This window comes from Helobdella robusta, assembly GCF_000326865.2.
Source record: "Helobdella robusta unplaced genomic scaffold HELROscaffold_4, whole genome shotgun sequence".
Classification (NCBI taxonomy): Eukaryota; Metazoa; Annelida; class Clitellata; order Rhynchobdellida; family Glossiphoniidae; genus Helobdella; species Helobdella robusta.
In genome coordinates, this window is record NW_008704902.1 from 4,821,269 (window position 1) to 4,831,812 (window position 10,544).

At 32.7% G+C, this 10,544-nt stretch overlaps 1 protein-coding gene across 1 annotated transcript; it reads left to right on the plus strand.

Moving 5' to 3' along the window:
* Positions 1-5,578: 5,578 nt before the first annotated feature.
* On the plus strand, positions 5,579-10,334 carry HELRODRAFT_162563 (hypothetical protein; the record flags this gene model as incomplete). Its single annotated transcript, XM_009024733.1, has 4 exons — positions 5,579-5,789; positions 6,617-6,823; positions 8,064-8,217; positions 10,253-10,334. 4 exons carry the CDS (start codon positions 5,579-5,581, stop codon positions 10,332-10,334), a joined length of 654 nt encoding a protein of 217 aa, XP_009022981.1.
* Positions 10,335-10,544: the final 210 nt, after the last annotated feature.

The window sequence follows — 10,544 nt, forward strand, 5'->3', positions numbered from 1 at the left end:
ATAGTATTAACAAGTATTAATAATTGCTATTGGGTTACAATCTACATTAAGATTACGGAATAAATTAGTTTTGTAATAATAAAGCTGATAATTTTATTAATTTTTAAAATATTTTATAAAATTAAATTATAAAATTACACGGTTATGTGCTCTGCCTTTGATCAATAATGTAAATCTGCTCGGAAATGAATTAAGTTTTTTGTTTAAATATCTTATTACATTGCGATCAGGGATTTGGCGATGTTACTTTGAATTTGACGGGCGTAGTGTGAACTGACGACCATACTCTGTTTCGGTTGGCATCATTTGGATTGTAAAAAATCTGGCTCTCAAAGTCATTTCTATAAAATTATAATGGATCTTGTCTTGAAAATGCACTCTAAAAAATGTACCTGATTCAATAAATATTGTTGACCAAAGGATGTCGTTTAACCGTTTGAAGCATTTTGTTAAAATAAAACTAAGGACTTTGGTGAGCTACTTTGCCAAGATTGAGTCAGCTTAATGATGCTAACAATTTTGTTGTTTTTTCACGCATGTTTGTCAGTGGAAAATGTTTGTCGGAAACTTTGAAATCAACCATCAATTGATTTTGAGTAATGAGGACAAAATTGTTGTGTTGTTGCAGGTTTATTTCTCGATATGTTGATACGTTGTTGTTGATCCTCACCTCATGTTACTGTTGTCTGCTGGTTGGCGATAATGATGCGTTGATCGTTGATGTTTTTTTGGGGATCAATAAATAACCAGCTTTCTTTGTTAGTGTGAATGTGAGCTAGCCGTCAGATGATACATTTATGAATGACGTCAACATGATTTTTTTAAGTTCAAGGCCATTATACTGTAATCATCATAAAATTTATTATCAATTCGATGTAATCTTCCTTTATGATAATCAGTTTTTTACAATCATCATCGTTTTTGTATGATCATAAACATCACTATCATCTAGTATCATCAATATTATTTTTACATCTTCATAGTCATCATCATACTTACTTTTTCATAATAACCAACATCATCATTATTTAAAAATATCAAAATCACCTCAAAATATATTTTCAATCAGCTAATTTTATTTGGCTAAATCACATTTTTAATAGTCTAACTAATTCTAACCTGTCAAAATGTTGGCTGTTCCGGTGAAAATTGAAACATTTCCCAATCAAATTTGTTGTGAAAATGCTCCCTTTTGGTCGTCAATTTGTATTAGAAAAACTTTCCCTTCCCGATCTGCTTTTAAATTTGAAAATCCTCTCTTTGGTCGTCAAATATTTGTCTTGAAAATCTTGGCAATCTTGCCCCCCTCCGTCAAAGAGTTGTTTATATTCTGAATATTACTGTTATCGAAAAGTTTGATTTAACCACCCTTCAAAAATATAAAATGACTAAATAGATCCACGTAATTATAACTGAAAAGTTTCAACTTTAACTGAACGCTTGATAAACCAGACCAACGCCGCGTTGTTTCTTGCCGATGTTTGTTAGAGATAAGCTCTATCATCGTGGCAATGCTATTTTATGATTACAATTAACACGCTCGTCAAAGTCTGTTTATTTCAGTTTCTATCATTTACTTACTTTTTTGATGAAGTCTTTTGAAAGTGTCAGTTTCTACTCGCCGGTTTTCGCCTACCGATTGTTGCCATCATTCCATCATTCCGATCAAACCTTTACAATGATTGTTAATGCCTGAATTGTAATTTTCTTCATTTTAAATTATAACAAAATAAATTATTTTCAAAACGTTTTTATCTCATTCATTTTTATAAATTTTATTATTATTATTATTATCTCTCTCATCCTTCTCTTCTTCTTCTTCTTCTTCACAATTTTTCGTTCATTCATCATCATCATCACCGCCACCATCATCATCACCATCATCATCCAACATCTTCATAGCATTTTCAACGATCGGATCGTCTTAATATCATTGTCAGGAGCAGCGCAAATAAACCTGGCAAAAGGAAACAAAAGAGGAGTGGCAAAGAAATGATGCGGGGAAAGATGGACAGCGTCACATTTCATTTAAACGGCGTCGGAAATATTTTTCATAACAGGACGAATGACGTTGAAGATAAATAAATTGAATGAACAAATCAAATATTGACCATCCTTCGCCATTCCAACATACGTTCAACTCGAGTTTGTACTGCAAAGTGGCCTGGTTTATCAAAATGGTGTACACACTGCACCGTCATGTTGAAAACTGTGCAGTTCCATGCGTTGTGTTTCAAATTCATGAATGATGACATCAAAGTGCTGGCTCTCTGTTGGCCTGAACTTTTCGCGAATCCGTCATCATCAACTTCATCATCATTATCACAATTGTCACATCTGCTTCGTCGCCATTACATCATCATCATTAGTTTATAATCACCAACATCAAACTCTTCTTCATCATCATCAGTGCCATCATCATTATTACCATCATTATCAGTACTATCATCATCAAACCATCATCATCATTACTATCATCATCAAATCATCATCATCAGACCATCATCATCAGTACCATCATTATTATCATCAGTGGCGTAGGTAGAACTTTCTTTGGAGTAGTGCGGGCATACATTTGTTTAAAAATTTGAAAACTATTTATCCATTTACAAGTAAATAGATGAATAGGCAGGCAAACAAACCGTTGAATAAATAAATAAAATAAATAAGAAATAGAATAAATATATAAAATAAAATAAATAAATGAATGAATAAATATGTAGATAAATAAATGAATGAATAAGCAAAGAACTGAACTGTAAGTCAGTCCTTTGAATGCCATGCTCTTTGAACCATGCCAACATAATAAAGGCTTGCAGTGCCGTTAAATAAAAAAAAAAGATAACACGTAAACTTTCAAGGAAGAGACATTCAAATAAAACAAAAATACAAACGCATGGAAAGACAATAACAATGTTAGCAACTGCAACATCAAAGATGTTAGAAAAACAACATCTCATCAATTTAGTTAGAAAATTAACATCACAGTAATAACATTAACAAATACATTAACTCGTGAGAACAAAATAATGAAAACACAAAACATCAGTAAAGCCTAGTCTACAGAGATTTTCTCTTTCGTGCATAAATCGACGCCATTAAAGTAATAAATGTTATCACATACATAAATGTTCAACAACTGAAAGGTTTGAGTTAGCACTCTATCTTGGTTGGAATAACACGTCTGTATGAAAATTTTTGAAAAAAAAATGTTGGAAAAAAGGAAAATAAGCAAGAGAAATCTTTAAATATAAAATGTAAATCTTTATCCAGTGAATGTGCTGTTGTGTGAAGCATTCAAGAATTTATTTTCTACATAGTTTTCAAGTTTGTTTTGTAAGTTTTTTATTTCTGGTACAGCCAGCGTACATATGTATAAGAAACACCTTTCAAAGTTTACAAACGTAAGTTCAACCAATACATTGAAAATTATTTGAGCAGTCATTCATCTTGCACATACTACAATAAAATAACACAAACTTCAAATAGTTGGGTAAGCTGAATGCAGATAATGATGTAGAAGAAAACAACTGCCAGTGCAAACGTTGAATCATTTAATACGTTCTACTCACAATAGAACTGTCAATCATTTCTCCCTGGGCTATTCACGTGGAAGAAGTGAATTAACATGAAAACTTCAGCATATGAACAATGATTAATGGCAGTGATTGGGTCGATGATAATGTAATGATCATTTTCTGATGCTGACAATGAAACTCTGTAACGCCAACTGCTCTAATACATCCGTGCTTAAATACCTTCTTATTCGCCAAAAGTTGACTCAAATTCCTTTATTTAGTATTTGTACAAAAAGTGATAAACTTTTCTTCTAAGTACCTTTCTTGCTTCTTCTATTATCATTTTCAGATAGATGTCCATAAAAAATTTTTCCAAATATTGTTAATAACTGCGTGATGTTGACGATGATTACAGGAGAGGAGTGCTCCAGGTGATGCTATCATAAAATATATACTGATAATAATTGTCTTTTTAAGTAAAATAATTCTTTACTGTGTTCAGTGTTTCTGGTTATAATGAAAACTCTAAACATAAACATAAAACATAAAGAAATGATGGACGCGTAAAAGTAATGAATAATGTCAATTCACAAAATGTAGGCACGTTTCAAAAGGCGAATGTTGGTCATTGTGAATGTTTGACTGAATGGTCGGGAAGGAATTTATAAAAATGTTGTTTTAGTTGGTGCTACATCTTTCGATAAATACATTTTGACAATTTTATATTCAACTTAGTAATGTTTTGCCACAAATCCCATCAAAAAATTTAATTATTATTTTTTTGAATTGCATAAACATGTGATATTGATTGAAGTTCGTAAATTGAAGCGTGCGGAAAAAATTACATTTTCAGAATTAAATAAAAATATGGGCTTCCAATCGATTGACACCTAAAAAATTTTCTCATTTATTCTCTTGTATCGCGCATGGTTTGGTGATGCATTCATTCATCCATTTGTTTATTCATTCATTCATTCATTCATCCATTTGTTTATTCATTCATTCATTCATTCATTCATTCATTCATTCATTCATTCATTCATTCATTCATTCATTCATTCATTCATTCATTCATTCATTCATTCATTCATTCATTCATTCATTCATTCATTCATTCATTCATTCATTCATTCATTCATTCATTCATTCATTCATTCATTCATTCATTCATTCATTCATTCATTCATTCATTCATTCATTCATTCATTCATTCATTCATTCATTCATTCATTCATTCATTCATTCATTCATTCATTCATTCATTCATTCATTCACTCATTCATTCATTCATTCATTCATTCATTCATTCATTCATTCATTCATTCATTCATTCATTCATTCATTCATTCACTCATTCATTCACTCATTCATTCATTCATTCATTCATTCATTCATTCATTCACTCATTCATTCATTCATTCATTCATTCATTCATTCATTCATTCATTCATTCATTCATCCATTCATTCATTTATTTCGTTCGTTCATTTATTCCTTCTTTCATTTTTAATTCTGGATGGCGAAATAGTGTAATGGTTAGAGGCGCCTGATCTCAGGTTAAAACGACTGTGTTCGAACCCCGATCCTGACCCAACATTGAATGTGCGTGCGATGCATTGATTGGCGTGTACTGTATTCAGATGTGGTGTCAGTGTTGTGGTGTCTTTTGTGGTGGTGTCTTTTAGTTATGGATATCTTTTAGTTGTTGTTATCTTTCAATTATTGATACCCTCATGTTTCACGATGAGAACGAACAAGCATTATCATCATTTGCCTGTATTTTTTTATTCCGACATTTGATTGCTTATTTATCTTTTTTTTTATCTAATTTTACATTCATCTAGTTTTTATAAAAATTTCATAAATAATGAAAAATATTGCATGTTATAAGACATACACATTTGACACATTGACACATTTTCAACGATAACAATTTTCATTTATCAGAGTTTTCATATTAACTTATTAATAAAGAGCCGAGCGGTGAATCTGTTCATACGAACCAACCTGTAACGCAACATGAGGCGCCTCTATCACGTTATTTCAACACAAACGAACAAATGAAAAGTGGGAATGTTCTAATTCTGAAAATGTTGACATGTACAACAAACGTTCATATTGCTCATACATCTGCTGCCTGCCTGCCAATCCATCGCGAAACATGCAGGCAGCCATCGCGAAGCTTCCAAGCAGCCATCGCGAGACATTCAGGCAGGCAGGCAGGCAGGCAGCATGTTCAATTGTTCAGTGAAATGAGGAAAGGATTGAGAGGTAGTGCTTCCAGGAGATAAGCCAAGTAAATTGCTAACTGTTTGACAGATCGGATGAATTAAAAATTAATTTGAATTTTGGTATTTTAACAATTTTTAACAAATTTGAAACGTAAAAATTGAGTTGAGTCAATTTTGAAACACTATATATTTCCTTGAAGTTTGAAACCTCTAAGAAACGTTTTGTTGTAATGGTGAAGGTGCCTGTCTTGCTGATACACCCCGCATATAACAAGCAGCGTATGAGGATATCGTATGCGTCCCCACGTGCTGTGTGCTGTTCGTCTTTCAGAACAACACTATCATCATAATAATTATCATCATTAAAATAATTATCATCATAATAATTATCATCATTAAAATAATTATCATCATAATAATTATCATCATAATAATTATCATCATAATAATTATTATAATAATAATAATTAATAATATAAACGGTAGTAGTAAAAGTAGCGAGCGACGAATTTTACATTTTGATTGAAAAGTTAAAAGCACCTACTCAATACAATAAGTAGAGCTAGTTTCACAGAGCCTCTCCAGCTATATAATTCATACAGCAGTTTCTCAATGGTTCTCTTTTATTTCTTATACTTTCTGAGATTGCGAATGAGTTATTGTTTGACGCACAGAAATATTCGATTGCTTTTTGCATCATCATCATTATCATCTTCATCATTATAATTATTATTATAAACATTATCAACATCATCATTATCATCATAATCATCCTCGTCATCATCACCATCATTATTGTCATCATCATTATCATCGTCCTCCTCATCATCATCATCTTCTTCATCATCAGTATCATTAACACAATAGCCATAGTTATCACCACCAACATCATCATTGTCTTACGGTACGGAGAGTGTATGTCTGCAAATAGACTAAAACTCAACAAAAATAAAACTAAATACATGTGGCTTGGTAGCCAGCAAAGATTGCAAAATGTGGATGATCCCAATGAACCAGTTGTTGATCCAGGGGTCCTTCTTGCTCCAGGCCTTCTTATGGGAGATTATGTGGAAGGTCTCCGTCAACTATCCTTTCATCAGCTTCATAAAATAAGAGAGATCAAACGATATCTACAAGAACTTTGTTGGGCAGCCTTGTTCGTACTTAGATTGATTACTGCAGCTTAGTTTGGCACGGTGTGGAGAAAAGTCAACTGGCATCCATTCAATCGGTTCTAAGGTCTGTCGCTGGATTACTCACTCGAGTCTCTGAATTTGACGGCGTCTCTGATTACAGGAAGAATGAACTTCATTGGCTATCAGTGGAAAATAGAATACTATTTAAAATAGTTCTCATGGTAAAAAAAACAGTCAAACTGGAAAGCCCAACCAACTTGAAGGAGATGTTGTATTCAGTTTCGAGTGATTCTGAAAAATAGATTAAGATAGGCAAAGCACGGAAATCTTGTTTGCCCTTGGTTCAAGAAAACTTATGTTGCAGCAGCCAATACAACACAATACACTACAATACAATACAATACATTACAATACGATACGATACGATGTTATACGATACGATAAAATACAATATCGTTTGGTATTTGAGTTATTCCAATTTATTCATCATCATTCCTCACTACAAACCGCCGTTAATACGAGCATCAACATCACTGCTGTTGTTTTTTATCATCCTCATCGTCATCATCAGTATTTTCATTTTTACGTTGTTGTCGTCGTCATCATCATCGTCATCATCATTATCATCATCATCATCATCAGATTTTGATTATTATTTAAAATGCTTCTTTTGAAAGAATCTGACTGGCCATTAAAAATTGCGGCAAGTACCTACTTAATAACTGGAAAGATTGATCGAACGTGTTTAATGAGATGTCGTCTTCTAATTCGTTCAAAGATACTGATGATGATAAAAAGGATGATGGTGATGTTGATGATGGTGATGATGTTAAGGATGATGAAGACAAAAATGATGAGGGTGATGATGATGGTGATGATAACAAAAATGATGATGGGTGATGTTAATGTTAATGTTAATGATATAAGATATAAATAATGATTAAGAGAAAAAATTATAACGGCACACAAATAAACACAAGAAAAAGACAAATTAACCAAATAATGTTACAAAATCAGGGCATAGATGAAGCGATCACTTGAATGACTGCAAATTGTTAACACGGCTGAAATCTGAAACATTTTAATGGATATGCAAAAAGATCACGATACGAAATAATGCATTAAAATATCTCATTACAACAATGTAAACAAAAAAAAAAAAAAAAAAAACCGATAAGGTACTGAAACGAAACGATCCGTGTTTTCAAAGAATGTCAGTCAGGATTATATGGCTGATAAGAGAAGCGGAAGTAGAAGAAAGACACTTAATAGAAGAAAGAGTGATGAGGATTATGAGGCGGATACTAATGAGCAAAAAATGATGAAAAGAAAGTAAAAAAATGTAAAAAAAATATGACAAAAGTAAAATTCAGTAGATAACAATGAGGAAAGTAATTATATTGACTGGTGAAAATACGGCTGGTGAAATATTTTTGTGAAATTTTATTTAATGAGCCGGAGTTTTATGCGCGCAGAAAAAATACAATGAGTTTGTAGCCAGTATTTATGATGGTGATGTTGATGAAGAGGGTGATGAGCAAGGATGATGGTTATTATTATTATTATTACTAATTTTATTATGTCAGGATGATGATGACGATGAATTCGTTAGGATGGTGATAAAAATGATGCGGATTAAGTTATGATGAAAATGATTACGTTATGACGACGACGATGATGATGATGATGATGATGATGATGATGATGATGGTGGTGGTGGTGGTGGTTATGTTATGACGATGATTAATAAAAATGAACCAAAAACTGTTCTGTAAATATTGCAATGTCAATGAAACTGATGATGAAAGTGATGCTGATGATGATAATTTTGGTGATGGCTCTGATGAACTTGGCAGTAGCGAGTTGAAAATGATCATGATGACATCAATGACATCATTAGTGTTTTCTGAACTGAAAAGATTTTGAGAGGTGCATTTATCTCAATCGATCCTTAATTGGTTGGCTGGTTGGTTGGTTGGCTAGTTGATTGGTTGGTTGGTTGGTTGGCTGGTTGGATGGTTGGCTGGTTGGTTGGTTGGTTGGTTGGTTTGTTGGTTGGATGGTTGGCTGGCTGGTTGGTTGATTGGCTGGTTGGTTAGTTGGCTGCTTATTTGGTTGGCTGCTTATTTGGTTGGCTGGCTGGTTGTCTGGTTGGTTTGTTGATTGGTTTGTTGGTTGGCTGGTAGGCTAGCTGTTCGGTCAATTGATTAGTCGGCTGGTTAGTTAGTACACTTACCCCTTATTTCAATCTAGTTTGCACCTCACCTCTTTCACGTTATCATCAAAATTTTCCAATCTTACAACGTTTCTGTATCTCTAAAAATAGAATCACAACTTTACAAAAAAATGTGTACATTAAAATTTTTCGATAACAGAAAATTTAACACTATTAAAACCATCATAGAATCAAAAACTAAAAAATTATAAATTCAGTTGAATATTTCTTCACATGGTGCGACAAAAAACTGAACATTAACACAACTTGAAGAAAGAAAAAATTTCCAAACTCAACTTGAATCAAACAGAAAAGCATTCTAACATGAGAAGAAACATTTCGCGAGCACTCGATTAGGTAGGCTTACACACTGGACCGTTTTCTGTTACAAGAAAAAATCTGGTTGGTATTACGAGGGTTAATCTTGTTACACGGAATTTAAAATCTGTCATTACTAAAAAAATGGTTAAGCAAAAATCGATTGTGCTTTTTTATAATTCCACTGAAATTCAACAATCGGCTTTTCTGGAAAATTTTCCAACTAAAAAATACAACAACTACAAAGCAATGATGTGCTACACAGTCTACAACAACATAATATTGCACCAACAGCAGCAACCAACAAAAACAACAACTGCAACAAAACAAAACAAAACTACAAGAAGACAATTTGAATGGAGCAGCGGAGGCGTTAATTTGAAATGATGGTGCCTAGCATTTCGTTTCATTGATGTTTCTCATTCGTACGTCATTAACATCAAAAGACTTGCAAATTTCTACCATTTGATGTTGCTAATCCAACCTGACGTTATATTTTTTTAATTATCTTCCACCGTATGCAACAAGGTGTCTTAAGATGAAAACCTCAGTTCCTGCTTTGCACTGACAGGGTTCAAAAGCAGCGAGATCTCATTTCATTTGCAAATGTGTGGGATGCGTTCATTCACGTGTAGGCCTAGGTACTTGTTTATGCATTGCAACCAGGGAATAATCAAGCAGCAACAATAACAGTATGAAGTTTTATTTACACTTTTCCTCAATATTGTAACTTTCATTACATTGGAACGTCACGTTCTTTCAATTGGCTTCCAAATATTTTCTCAAAAACTCTGATTCATTTTAATACGCTTAATTATTTTCATACAACTTCAGGCTAAAATCATTTTTTCTAACAAGGCAGCTCAACGCGATATGTGATCCAGCGGGGTTGCAATTGGTTCACAATTCATCATAAGCAGAATTTCTTGTTTTTACATTAATTGCCTTCGTGAAAAATTTTAATAATCCTACTTATTGCATTTTTTCGTTCTCTTTTGTTGTACATAATGAACACTTTCGCGAGAAAAAAACTTATTTTTGAAAAGAGAATAACTTCAGTGTTGAACTTTTTAACAAATTTTTGAAACACTTATATTATTTTAAATTTCATATTTTCTAAAAAAAA